The sequence below is a fragment of the Pieris napi genome, chromosome 3 (genome assembly GCF_905475465.1).
Source record: "Pieris napi chromosome 3, ilPieNapi1.2, whole genome shotgun sequence".
Lineage (NCBI taxonomy): Eukaryota > Metazoa > Arthropoda > Insecta > Lepidoptera > Pieridae > Pieris > Pieris napi.
Window position 1 is genome coordinate 6,737,144 of NC_062236.1, and position 15,053 is coordinate 6,752,196.

Consider the following 15,053-nt stretch of genomic DNA (forward strand, 5'->3'; position numbering starts at 1 on the left):
AAAAGAACGATAGTATATAAATAAAAATGATGAGATATAAACTTTTACATTTGAGAAAATTATGATTGTATGAAATATTGGCTTTAACTATTGTTTTTTTTTTGTTTGGGTTTAGTATGATCTTGTTTATCTTCTGATAACTAGTTCAATCTCCATTTCTATACACTCAAGCAGAATACTGCTTGAGTGTATAGAAATGGAGCTAACAATACTTGCTCAAGCAAATCGCAAAGGGCCGTGTTATCTAAAGTTTTTGTGAACATCATTGTGAACTGTGACCGTTACAAGACTGAGAAGACGTGCATTTGGTTGTATATTACTCTTAGAATCTTGTTTTTTTTAATTAAAATTTAATTGAGTAGCTATGAATGTTCTAAAAATTTTCATATCATAACAGCACTATTTTTATAGTACGAGATCCGGCTGCAGGATTAGTGCGCTCATCGGTTATATTTTGCTAAAAAACAAATTTTTATGTTTTGTTAAAAAATTTAGCCGAGAGTGGCTTTTCTATTATTGTACTATCATAATATTATGTATTCATTATTGTACTCTATAGGTTGACAATTGACATTAGTAATTATCTTTGAATTTGTATTTTGTAATGAAAAATGCTGTATTATATTTAGGACATAATTCAGATTTTTTATTATATTTAATTGAATAAATGTTACTCTGAAATTTACAGTTTAAAGTACGTATCGTAACAATTAATAGTGGAGAGATTCTAAAAGTGAATTCATTATGTCGGTGCCTCCACAAGCATTTGTAAATAAGAATAAAAAACACTTTCTCGGTATTCCAGCACCTCTTGGATATGTAGCAGGTGTTGGTAGAGGGTAAGTTACGTGTAAAACTTTATTGATATTAATATTAGTTAAAATAATTTATTTGAAAGTGATCATAGTTCTGTTTATTTGTATGGGACTGTGTGAGACTAGGGCTGCCATCCGTCCGGGTTTCCCCGGATTTGTCCTAGTTTGGAAGACGTCCGGGCGGGGTTTAAATAGTAGTCCGGGTTTTCGATCAGACCCCGTTGGCATCATTTATGTAAATAAAAGCTATGGGTTAGGTATTTTATTAACTGAGTAACTAATATTGGGTTTGTTTATCTTTTATTTAATCCCTAAGAAGGTTAAAAAATAAAGCAAAATTACTCACTTGTCGTCACAAGAACGATTAAACACACTATTTCATGCAAAAAAAGAGGCTTTCCTAGTAAACAAATTAACGTAAGACTGACGCCAGATCTTGGCTACTAGGGTTAAAATTAAAGTTTTCTTCTATCAAGTACGGAGTAAAATATATTAATCAAGATGTAAGTGAATGAAAAGAGTATTGAAATGTCTGGGGTGAAAGCTCCAAAATCCGGGGAACTTACGCTTCCAGACCTGGGGAGAAGGTTTTACAGATGGCAGCCCTATGTGAGACCATAGAAATTTTCAAGAAAAGGATAAAGCTCTAAAGGGCCTACTGTAAATACCTATATACTCTTTAACATGATATGTGTTTAACATTGAGATGTGATAAACTAAGTAAGGCCTATATTTATATATATTTTTTAAATTTCAGTGCTACCGGGTTTACTACTCGATCTGATATTGGGCCAGCCAGGGATGCCAATGATGTCTCGTAAGTAAATTTAACACCATTTTACTTTATAAGTTAAAAAAAATTCTTTACATAAAATGCATCAACATTATTTATTACTTTCACATTTATAAGTTTACTTAATTTCTGTGCTTTGCGTCACTTTACACTATTACACCGTTATTAAATAAGAATAGGGTTTCTTAATTTTATAGCATATTCATTATACAGTATACACTGCAACAAGTAAAAGTATTATGTAAAGCTAAAACTTTGTTTTACAACTATTATATTTAATGTTTAACTAAATTACAGTGATGACCGCCATGCTCCACCAGCAGCAAAGAGAAAAAAAAATGATGAAGAAGATGACGATGAAGACTTGAATGATTCCAATTATGATGAGTTTTCTGGCTACAGTGGATCTTTATTTTCCAAGGTAACAAATCATTCTTGCCAGTGTATAAAATAAACACTTTCATTAAGAATCTTTTATATAAAATATTTTACTTCATATATTCCCAGCATGTTAAGAATATTGAAATACAAGTCTATTTTGTGTAGTATTTGAAATTATATTAGATTGTATTATTGTTTATGACTGGGTTTTCTACAAGGTAGCATTATATTTTTATTTTTAAAAACCATAACTACTAACTGACTGTACATAAACAATAAATTTAGTTAATGCATAATGTGTAGTGATGAAAATATTGTATAAAGAATTTCCATCACAGTACTTAATGTGCACATTTATCCATTTGTATTGGAAAAGCATAATTTTTTAAGGATCCCTATGACAAAGATGATGCTGAAGCTGATGCTATTTATGAATCAATTGATAAACGAATGGATGAGAAAAGAAAGGAATACAGAGAGAAACGTCTTAAAGAGGACTTGGAAAGATATCGTCAAGAGAGGTAAATTTTGATATGTTGTACATATATTCCTCAAAAAGTACTGATATATACATATGTTTAACTAATAATAGGAGCATGTGATATAGACTCTATTTTAATTAAAAAAAGAAAAGTGCCCTGCTTTGTGTGATAATATATAGAATTTGTCATTTTGATTTAGTGACAATTATTTCACAAATCATATTTGTCTTTATTCATAAAATATATTGAAATTGTTATATCAATTTCATGCAGCAGTGTGCAAATGGATTATTTATTTACACTTTGTTGCAATAAAAATAAAAGAAACACAATACATAATTAATTAGTAAACATAATTTTGCATATTAATAGTTGGAGGATCATAATTAAAAGCCATATATTTCACAAAATAAATATTGCCTATTAAAATCACAAAAAAAATAGTATCAGTGTCTCTTAAAAATAAAATTATTTTTCAGGCCAAAAATACAGCAGCAGTTTTCCGATCTTAAAAGAGAATTAAAGATGGTATCTGAAGATGAATGGTCAGCTATACCAGAAGTGGGTGATGCACGAAACAGAAAGCAAAGGAATCCGAGAGCTGAGAAGTTTACACCATTACCAGATAGTGTACTGTCACGGAATCTAGGTGGAGAGTCAACATCATCTATTGATCCAACATCTGGATTGGCGTCCATGATGCCTGGCCTGGCAACACCTGGAATGTTAACACCTTCTGGTAAGCATAATTGGCAGTATCATGCTCTTATCTGACCTATCAAATCAAAATATATGTTACAATGCCGGCTGTTTTTTACATTACATTTGAAATTGATCTATTATAAATTACATGAGTTTCTATAGTCGTAGTATTATATGTAATACTAGTGGACCCCACAGACGTTGTCCTGCATGATATTTCAAGCTATTAGGATATTAAAGTATGAAAGTACCGACTGCAGCGCCACCTGCCGGGCTGATTTGTGAATCTAAACCATTCCCAGATCCCCTTGAACACACACAAAAAATTTCATCAAAATCGGTCCAATCGTTTGAGAGAAGTTTAGTGACATACACACTCACAGAAGAATTATATATATAAAGATTAACATAATGTTTAGTGTTTACAATTACTTCCAAAGCAAAATTGATATTTTTACAAATAATAAAATAATAAATACACCACAATGTATGAAAATTTATAAATATTTTTTCTAATTCATTATTAAATAATATGTAGTCTAAACTTAAGAATTACTAACATTTGCTGACTGACAGCTATTCTCCAGTTATGCAAGAAAACTAACATTTGCAGTACATATTCAATACTTATTATTAAAAGTAGTTAATTAAATACATAATGAAAACATGAAATAGCTTGATTTGAATAAAAAGTTGTATACATTTTTAAAAGTATTTATATTAACATTAATTTACACGTGTGTAGTTTAGTATATTATTATTTATGTATTTCTAGGCGACCTGGATCTTAGAAAAATAGGTCAAGCCCGAAACACTCTCATGACAGTAAAGCTGTCACAAGCATCAGATTCTGTCACCGGACAGACTGTAGTTGATCCAAAAGGCTATTTAACTGACCTACAATCCATGATACCGACTTATGGAGGAGATATTAATGATATAAAGAAAGCCAGGCTCTTGTTGAAATCAGTTAGAGAAACAAATCCTAATCACCCACCGGCTTGGATTGCCAGTGCTAGATTGGAAGAAGTTACAGGTAAGTGATTTATAATGCTCGATACTAATTATACAGTGGCGTTAACTCATACAAACAGAAATATTTTTAACCCAAATTTTTTACTGTGAATAAATGTGCCGAAGCCATGTAGAAGTTTAAATCGCACTGCTTAATTATATTTTTGTGACATGACAACACTGTTGTTGACAGTACTCATGATACGTACGATATGCAAAAAAATATTAAAGTATATAATTTTACTGAATAAATAAAATAAGTCATAGCAAATAGGAATTATATTAGTTTGTATAGCAGCCACGTCGGTTCTCTATGCGCATTACGTATTTTATTGCCATTATTTTTGTAAAAGGAAATTTAAATTTATTGAATGAAACATTTCAGGAAAGATCCAAGCGGCTCGTAACCTTATAATGAAGGGTTGCGAAGTTAATCCCAGTAGTGAAGAGTTGTGGTTGGAAGCCGCCCGTTTACAACCCCGGGACACAGCCCGGGCTGTTATTGCGCATGCGGCGCGTAATTTACCACATAGTGTTAGAGTTTGGGTCAAAGCTGCCGATTTGGAACAGGAGCCTAAGGTAGGGATTTTTTGACAGTAGATACACAAAAATTTGTGTAATAACCTTGAGTGTATAACATGCAGTTAACTTGCTCCTAAAGATAAGTTAAACATTGTTTGCAAAACCAGAACCGTAAAGTCGACGCCTTCCTATTGACTAAGAATAAGTATAAGGAAATAGCTGAAAAATTCAGTTTTAAATATGTTGCCATTCTTCTGAATTGGGTTTTTAAATGTCTTACAACTAGTTGAGAATTTGCATTACTTTTTAAATTCTATTATTTTCAAAGTTAAATATTATTTGTTATAAAGTATATAATTCTCTATCTTTATATATATAATTCTTCTGTGAGTGTGTATGTCACTGAACTTCTCTCAAACGACTGGACCGATTTTGATGAAATTTTTTGTGTGTGTTCAAGGGGATCTTGGGAATGGTTTAGATTCACAAATCAGCCCGCCAGATGGCGCTGCAGTCGGTACTTTCATACTTTGCTTTACTAATCGCTTGAAATATCATGCAGGACAACGTCTGTCGGGTCCACTAGTATTACTGTATTATACAGACTACAGGGTTATTGGTAATTCGACGTATGCCCCCATATGTATTATACAAAAGTGAAAATAAACATGATAGTGTAACACATCCCTACGGGAATGCGTCGAAATATTGCGGTCTTTGTTTGATATTTAAAGACACAAACATTTGCTTGCCTTATAGTTACAGTAAATATATTTTATTTAACATCCCTTAAATACAATTAAATGCGCGTCATGCATCACAGGCGAAACGTCGTGTATTCCGCAAAGCGTTAGAACACATACCAAACTCCGTACGGCTTTGGAAAGCGGCCGTTGAACTGGAGAATCCAGAAGACGCTCGCATTTTACTATCGAGAGCAGTGGAATGTTGTCCCACAAGTGTCGAGTTATGGCTAGCATTGGCTAGATTGGAAACATACGAAAATGCAAGGAAAGTACTGAATAAGGCCCGGGAAAATATACCAACGGATAGACAGATTTGGGTCACCGCTGCTAAACTGGAAGAAGCGCATGGTAAGTTATTAAATTTTTACGCTTAATAATAGTCAATGATGATGTTTGATTAGCTACGTTATCCAGAAGCAAAAAGTTGTAAGTAACACTGTCATTTAAAAAAACAGCGGCGCTAAAACCTTCAATGTCTGCCTCATATTTCTCTATCTGTTTCGTGATCAGCCTTCAGTGCCTGACACACGCCAGAAACTTTTTTGGGTCTAACGCATGTCGGTTTACTCACCTTGTTTTCCAACACCGTACGAACGAATGCTGAATGCGCATATAGGCAGAAAATATATTGGTGCACTGCCGGGGAACGGACCTACGACTAAACGACACTGTAATTTGATAATTTCAATAGCATTTATATTGAAAATTGTGCAGCTCTCAAACAAAAAAATAATTTCGTAAACATTTTTAAATTACCAAAATACAGTACCAATACTCTGTACTCTCTCAATGGCTCAATAACAATGATTATGATGAACTCAATAATTAGCGGAATTCGATAACGCCAATCGCGGGTTTTTGCAATTATTACAAACGAATAATATAATGACGATACGTGTAATGTTAGCTAATGCTAAACATAGATGACATAATTTTTATCAATCCATAATGTTATTATATGTATAGAATTAGCTAACTTGACACATATCAGCGTCATCTGTTTTCAATTGTTGTATTAACCCACGACCAATCAATATAAGCGCTAATTTTAATGCCAAAAAAAACTAGTTTAGTCAAATTCATTCTTGAGAGGGCTTCTATAGATTTATAAGATTTGACACACCAACATAGAATATGACAAAATAAATTGACATTTACATTCTAGTTTGACATGGCTGGTTGTGCCCTTTTTAAAAATAACCTTTTTAATTCATCCATCATAATATAAACCACTATCAAGGCATAGGATTTATTATTATTAGTTACAAAGATCGTACTCTGTGCTCTCTGTGCACAGGTATAATATAAGAAGTTGATGTAAATACGCTATTTCCTACGTTATGTTAAATATTTTGTATCAGGTAACACACATATGGTGGAGAAAATCATAGATCGTGCGATTTCGTCCCTAAGCGCTAACGGAGTTGAGATCAACCGCGAACACTGGTTCAAGGAGGCCATGGAAGCCGAAAAATCTGGCGCTGTTAATACTTGTCAGGTATATTCATTTTGCTTAAAAACCTTTTCTAAATATTACAAGCCTGTTAACATTAATAAGTTTCAGTTACATGTTATAATAACAAAACAATAGGTAACTGATTATAATTTGTGTATATATGTCACCGTGAAATTGTAAACACCGTTAGATTGTAATCTATCTCGCGAGATTATGAACTGTCGAAAGATTGTGAACTCAACGTACCTACTGCTTACAATTGAACGTATTATTATTCGATAGATCTATCGAAGTGAAACCGTCAAATTACAATGGCTGTCCCTGATTGGTCGGCTTTATAGTAGACCGTTCTATGTCCATAGAGTTAGGAATGAAACACGGGTATCAGTCAAATTAACTGAATGCAGTTCAAGAATTGTGACATCAAGTATTTATTCATTACTTAGTAGGTAATTAATAATTCTAATATCACATGGTAAAAGGTTGAGGTTCACAATCTAGCGAGATAGATTACAATCTAACGGTGTTTACAATTTTACGGTGACATATATACAGTAAATCTAGCAGACACTGTTTCAAAAATTAAATTTCACATACTCAATTACAGGCAATTATTCGGGCGGTAATCGGACACGGGATTGACCCAGAAGATCAAAAGCACACATGGATGGAGGACGCTGAAGCGGTAAATAGTATTTTAATGTTGCCATTATCTACCACATTAGCCACCTCCTAGCTGTCAGCTGCAGCAGATCCTCCCCAATTCTGTCGATCCAGCGCTACCTAGGCGGTAGGCCAAACTACTGGCGAATTTAAGGCCCTTTGAATACGTTGACACCATGAGCACATGGGCCAAGATCAGGCGGTGTAGGCTTCCTATAAGTATAGCCAGCCTATTAGACCAGTAAAATGTAGTAACCAATTTTTTTTTTAAACATAGTTTAAAACAAGTTCTGTTTCTAAGATTTCCTTATATTCGTTAAATATTACTAAATACCTACACTTTATGTTTATAGTGTGCACAACCTGAATAAAGACAATATAAATATATTTTTTGTTACGAAATATTGTATTTTAATAATTTCAGTGCGCAAACGAAAATGCATATGAGTGCGCCCGAGCTGTTTACGGGTACGCGTTATCCGTATTCCCGTCTAAGAAGTCAATATGGCTTCGAGCAGCGTACTTAGAAAAGCAGCATGGAAGCCGATCAAGCCTCGAGGCTTTGCTGCAGAGGGCCGTGGCCCATTGCCCCAAGTCTGAAGTGCTTTGGCTCATGGGGGCCAAGTCTAAGTGGTTGGCTGGTAAGAGATTTGTTGACAGGTTTTAAAATCTTTTAGCGGTTTAAAACGTGTATTAATTATCGTTTTACCGCAAACAAGTCGCCATTGCGCGAAGCATCAAGACAGATATTCCGTATTTGACATTCGTTATTATTTAAGAAAAAATACCCTGAAATTACGAGGTTTTGACGATGATACGACCGTCTCTTTCCTTCATAGGATAACTGAAATTTGACAGAAAGAGACTTCAGATGAAACAGTTTTATGAAACTTATCATAAATAACGGGATATAAAAGAGGGAATTTAAGTATAGTTTTGTTTTTAGATTAATTATAATGTTCTTTTTTATTATTACAGGGGACGTTCCAGCTGCTAGAGGTATCCTATCTTTAGCTTTCCAAGCCAATCCTAATTCAGAAGAGATCTGGTTGGCCGCGGTGAAGTTGGAGAGTGAGAACAAAGAGTATGATAGAGCGAGACGGCTGCTTGCTAAGGCTAGGGCATCTGCACCTACACCTAGGGTGAGATTGTTTATTAATAACACAATGTTTATATATTCATATGATAAATGGTTTTTTGTATGAATTAGTGTTTTACAGAATAATATTATTTTAATTTGTACATAAATGTTGTTTGGAAGTAGTACATCTAAATTACAGCTTTAATGGCTCAGAGACGCACGTGTCGGTTTTTTTCTGTTTTGTAGTTCTAAAACCTATAGCTGTACCAAGAGTATAAAATGTTTCTGTTCTCTCTAATTTGTTTGAAAAATTAGAAGCGCAAAATTATTAATTTTTTTTTGGCCGCGTTACCGAAAATATTTCATTTATTGGCATATAAGTATTTTAAGTCATACATTGGTTTAGACTTTTATGGGTCTTGGCTATTGAATAAAACAAATGAAGAATGAAATCATAGGCGGCCGGTACTGCCACTTTATCGATTTTGGTCTAAGGCAGCGTTCAAGTATTACGTCACGCAATTTTTGGAGATTATTGATCCCCCCCCCTCATGTAACGTTTTTCTGTACCCAATAGTTTCGTTTCGTGACCACCCAGTAACTCTTCAGACCTAAAAATGCTGGTGTTATGTGGTGTAAAGTACTGGAAAGTCGAAATAATATTAACAATAACGCGTAGGTAATTCAATCCCCGCTGCGCATCGTAACGTTTTACAAACAGACCCCCCCCCCCTCCCAAAATTCGTTACGTAATACTTGAACGCTCCTTAAGACCAAGGACACCAAGCAACTGTTAATTGTTTAAATAATTAGTGCAGCTCTAACTCAAATTTCCAGGTTATGATAAAATCAGCGAAACTGGAATGGGCTCTTAACAATTGCGATGAGGCATTGAAGCTATTGGATGAAGCTATAAAGGTGTTCAGTGATTACGCCAAGTTGCACATGATGAAGGGGCAGATTGAGGAGCAGCTCGGACGCGATGATGACGCCCATAACACTTATACGCAGGGGGTAAGATTTTTAATTAAATATAAAAACCGCTTATTAACACTATTTAGATCACAAACAATATAAAGACGGGTACAACATTTTAATAGGCGGTATTACCGCAAAAAGGTTTCCTCCAGACAAAGCAGACGTCTAAGCGACTCTAATCCTTAAGATCGTAGGTTCGATCCTTAATTCCAATTAAACAATACTAAAAATATTATATTAAATATATAAACAATATTAAATATATTCACATTCATAAAATGTTATACGTACAAAAAAAGTTAATTCTAAATATTTACTTACTCAAGTGACCTAATACAAAAATAATAGATCGAATTAACTTTTATTACTTTATTTTATTCTTTAGCTGGCATCACTGCCTACTAATTCCAGGTTTAGTAAACCTTTTTAATAAAATAAAATGTTATCTTAACTTGTGCGTTTTTTACTGTTTGTAATAATAAGGGACGTAATTATCACTCGCCGTAAAATCAATTGGATTAAAATTTTAATATGGAGCACCGCACTTAATAAAATGGTGTATCCATTTCACTAACAAAATGTAATGAAATTGAAAAATGTGCCCGGCCAAAAAGGTTTGTGATATGTCAAAAAATGATTGCTGTCCGAATTATACGGAATTAAAAATCAGAGTATAGTTATTGAGGTCTACACAACAACTGGTTTAAAACAAAATAATGGCAGTGACTGTAATATTAAAGTAATATTAAAACACGTAAGTAATAGAAGACAATGATAAAAACTAACTACCCATACAATTGCTATTTGTTAGTTTATATTGTTATTAAATAGAGAAATCACATCCATGACGTTGGGCCAAGTTTGGTCACGTGACCGTTCTCATATTATAAATTCTGTTGACTATATTAATAGCTAACTATATTTTTTTTAAAGCTGAATGTATCACAAAATTCAATAATATGTATTTAATATCAATTATTTATTCCTTTTCTAAATGTTCGAACCTTTTTTGTTTATATAATGTATTCCACCTTTGGCTTTAGTATAATTGTTTTTTGTTATATATAATTGTTGTTAAAAGTAGGATTACAATATAAATAAATAAATTACAATAAACAAAAACCTAACTAAAGAAAGTTTCAAAGCTTTTGATATTTTACGATCATAAATTCATGCCTTAATCGATTAACAAGGTTACAATATTGATTAAGGAATGCAATTGAAGAAATAGTCAATCGAACATTCTTCTTTGTTTCTCCTTGTGTCTTCATTCATCTTTATTTTTTAAATGTGTTATTCTTAATAGTTGAAGAAATGTGCGACGTCCGTTCCTATGTGGATTTTATTATCAAGACTAGAAGAAAAACTCAAACACGTCACCAAGGCGAGGTCTGTACTCGAAAAGGCGAGATTAAGGAATCCAAAGAATGCGGAATTATGGTATGTATATAGAGTATTTCTCGATATTATTACTTTATATAAACTGTTTTCTTAAAGCTTGTGTCAGAATTAATTTCTTAAGGTTTGAAAAATATTTGTCGTTCCGCAAATTAAGTTCTGCAGCGGTTGTTATAGGTAAATGTTCAAATCTATGTTTAATGAAACTCTTTTTTTTAAGCTGGGTGTCAACTGGCTTTAATTATTTAAAATACCAGCTTATAACTAACACAAAATTAAGTAGTGCGGTTGCGACGCTAGAGGAACCAAAAGCTAACTTGGCTTATTTAAGGGTTATTAAATTTAAGTGACACTTATGTTACCAATAAAGAATATAAGTGTAGGCCTATTGGACATTACCGGAAATGAGAATCTTGTTTAAAATTTATGAGTGTGGAAAAAACTAAAGGGCTCATTTTGGCTTCAAGTGTGCGATAATTGCAAACATTTGGTTTGCGCTTATAATAATTAACTAAAATATATTGTCAATATATATTATTAGTAACAGGTAACTTTTATTTTTTGGTCATTCAATAAATCTTAATTTAAATAATAATACATATTTTTTTTAATTCACGTATCTATCATTCCCTATCGCTTCATTTATTTTAAAGCTATTGCATAGATTTTATCGCGGGCTTTGAGCGCGGCGACCGAATCAAGAAATTTCGTAACGAAAATAAAAACCTAACATACGATGACGTATTATAGGCGCGGTCAATACGCGTTAGAGCGGGACAGAACGCATACTGCGTCTCACATCGGTCTGGCGTGATCGGTGACGTAGCGTAAGCGTAGCCGGTGCAGCCGGTACGCGTTAGAATGAGACAGACTATATAGGCGTGTTAGTCTGAGTCTGGGAGAGTGGTAGATAGAATTAATATCAAAGAAAAATTAACTGCATAAATAAAAATTGCTATGCAACAATAGCTTTACCGCGGCAGTCCCCGTGCCACACGTTTTTTTTTATTTTCTCTCAACTTCTCTGCCAGAGTTTTTGGCAAAATAAAATAAAAACCATGCCTCCGATGGTTACGCATTTGAGACCCTAATGTCATTTATATTTTTCGTAGGTTAGAAAGTGTAAGGCTGGAACGTCGCAATGGAAGCGCGGAGATAGGGAACGCCGTGATGGCAAAAGCCTTACAGGAGTGCGGAAATGCTGGACGCCTTTGGGCTGAAGCGATATTCATGGAGTCAAGACCGCAGCGGAAAACCAAAAGTGTAAGTCTAAAATCTATGTTATACCTAATGAAGTAGAGTCACTAGGTGTTCACAGGTCTTGGGTTCGCATACGATACAATGGCCGTCGTAAATATTTACGTAACTATAAGGAAAAATAATAATGTGTGCTATTCATCACAAGATTATACGTCTCTACGTGGCTTAGTGGTTAATGTACATGATCGTGGTTTCAGTTACAAGCAAAACAACGGTTTTAAGTAGGCATATAAATTTAATAAGTCTTAAGAAATGGAAATATCCCACCTTTTTTTAATTAATATTTTACTGGGTGAAACTTCTTTATCGACGTATGGGAGAAATTTTGTAGCAAATCGTCACGTTTTTCGGGTACGCGCCATGTTGCTTTTTGAAGTCAAACTTCTTTATCGGCGTTGAAAAAAATTACCGTCACTTTTTTCGGTTACGCGCCATCTTTTTCTTGTCCTTACCACGGTTGATCCGAAGAGATTCGAAGCCATTAATAACAAAAAAATGTGCGTGTACTAGTGTACACACGTTAGAAGTGAAACTTCTTTATGACCTTATTTTTCGAAAAATTATCTATAATATGCAACTTTACAGAAATTGGTTAAATAAGATAAAGTTAAATTAGATAAAGTTTAACAAAAGGCTTTTAATATCACAGACTTGAATACAAATAATACAATTATTTCATTTTACCTTATTACCACTAAGATTATTACAGAATTTCATAAATTGTAATAGAATTTTTAGTATCATTGTTATCGTTATGATACATTTTTGTTATTAATGGTTTAGAATCTCTTCGAATCAACCCTGGTAGGGACAAGAAAAAGACGCGCATAACGGTCAAATGTGACGCGTAACCGAAAAATGTGACGCGTAACGAAAAAATGTTACACAAAATTTTTTTCCAACCCCGATAAAGAAGTTTCACTTCAAAAATATATAATAACGATAACAATGATAGTAATAATTCTATTACAATTATTGAAATTCTGTAATAATCTTAGTAGTAATAAAGTAAAATGAAATTGTATTTGTATTCATGTCTATGATAATAAAAGCTATTTGTTAAACTTTATCTAATTTAACATTATTTAACCAATTTCTGTAAAGTTGCATATAGTAGATCATTTTTCGAAAAATAAGGTCATAAAGAAGTTTCACTTCTTACGTGTGTACACCTAGTACACGCACGCATTTTTTTATTTAATACTAGCTACCTATAAATTTCATATCTGGAATGATTACTGAGGAAGAATGGTAAAACCGCTAGTAGTATTAATAAAACTCTAAGGCAGCGTTCGTAAAAAAATTCGTTCAAACTTTCTAACCAGATATCTCCCTACAAACTCACAACTATACCTCTAGTAGTATAGACAAAAACCTATAAATTTTTCACATAGAAATAACATTAGATTAGAAACTAACTTTTGTCTGAACTAAAGCGTGTGAATTAAAAATTGGTAAGTTAATAAGGATTCTTTTGTAAACAGGTGGATGCGTTAAAAAAATGCGAACACGACGCGCACGTACTTCTCGCCGTGTCGCAACTCTTTTGGACGGAACGGAAACTTAACAAGTGTCGAGAGTGGTTTAATAGAACGGTGGGGGAAATTATATTTTGTCAATCTTTGCTTTTTACTAAACAAATATTAATAAAAAAATTATGTAGTTTTTCATTATTTAACTTAAAATGTTTATTCATTATAAGTATTCATTACAATGTGTAAGATTTGGGAACTCTTTTAAGTAAAAAATCAGTGTCAGGGTTCCCAGCTCTTCAGGATAACAAACCAAACTTAATTCCATAACAAATTTTACAATTTTTTTTTAATTACAATTTTGAAATGTTTAAAACTGTTTACAATGTTTTTCTAATTAACACTTAACTTAATAAGGTCATAGAATTCAATGGTTTTTTTCATATTAATTATTTATATACTTAAACACAAGAATTTTTAAACAAAGAAACTTAAAAAAAAGAAAAACATGGTGTAATGGGCCTTATCACTACTAAGCGATCTCTTCCAGGCAATCCTAGTAACAGTAGAGTTGTCATAAAGGTTTTTATGATACTCCTATGTATAACGTATTCCTTTTTCTGCGCCTACAAGCGTTCTGTCTCTTTCTATCGTAGAGTAAAATTTGGCAGAAAGGGACGAATGACTTGAGAATTTAGATAGAACAGTATATAGTTAGATTTTGTTTAAGGACATTCGAATACCTGAAACTAAACAGTTGAAGGTACACCATAACAATATTTATACAGAAAAACGAAAATCATATAGTGTTATTCTAAAAAAGGTGTTAGGACAATTTGTATGTTTTTTTTTTTAATGAAAAATATATTTTACAGGTAAAAATTGACCCGGATTTGGGTGACGCATGGGCGTTTTATTACAAATTCGAACTCCTTCATGGTAATGAACAGCAACAGGAAGATGTCAAAAATCGATGTAAGACAGCTGAGCCTCACCACGGTGAATATTGGTGTCAAGTGTCAAAAGAAATAGCTAATTGGTGCTTTAGTACCGAACAAATATTATTATTAGTCGCTAAGAATTTACCTGTACCAACGTAAGGATGAAATAAATTATAATTTCCAAATAGTGAATTTTATTCGATGTTTATTATTCCCAATCTTTATTTTAATTTAAGAAACAGTCTTCATAAATTCCTTAGAGAACAATTTAACATAAACTTATACGTAATTATGTTATCGTCTTTTGTTTTTGAGTTCCTCTTAAATAATGCATCTCCATAAAAGGCAG

At 33.0% G+C, this 15,053-nt stretch overlaps 1 protein-coding gene across 1 annotated transcript; it reads left to right on the forward strand.

Annotated features, from left to right (window-relative positions):
• The first annotated feature begins 571 nt into the window (after positions 1–571).
• On the forward strand, positions 572–14,889 carry LOC125063548 (pre-mRNA-processing factor 6). The gene is made up of 17 exons (XM_047670045.1): positions 572–839; positions 1,573–1,632; positions 1,906–2,029; positions 2,380–2,510; positions 2,951–3,210; positions 3,949–4,209; positions 4,573–4,766; positions 5,533–5,803; positions 6,817–6,953; positions 7,519–7,596; positions 7,999–8,215; positions 8,553–8,716; positions 9,493–9,669; positions 10,940–11,073; positions 12,144–12,294; positions 13,776–13,886; positions 14,639–14,889. The coding sequence occupies exons 1-17, from the start codon at positions 745–747 to the stop codon at positions 14,861–14,863; spliced, it is 2,790 nt and encodes a 929-aa protein (XP_047526001.1). The 5' UTR covers positions 572–744; the 3' UTR covers positions 14,864–14,889.
• The last annotated feature ends 164 nt before the right edge of the window (positions 14,890–15,053 follow it).

Excerpts from the sequence above, each read along its gene's own strand:
- LOC125063548 (XM_047670045.1), top strand. The coding sequence starts at position 745 with ATGTCGGTGCCTCCACAAGCATTTGTAAATAAGAATAAAAAACACTTT. Across the intron at positions 3,211-3,948 it reads TGGAATGTTAACACCTTCTG|GCGACCTGGATCTTAGAAAA; the intron begins GTAAGCATAATT and ends ATGTATTTCTAG. Across the intron at positions 8,717-9,492 it reads CATCTGCACCTACACCTAGG|GTTATGATAAAATCAGCGAA; the intron begins GTGAGATTGTTT and ends TCAAATTTCCAG.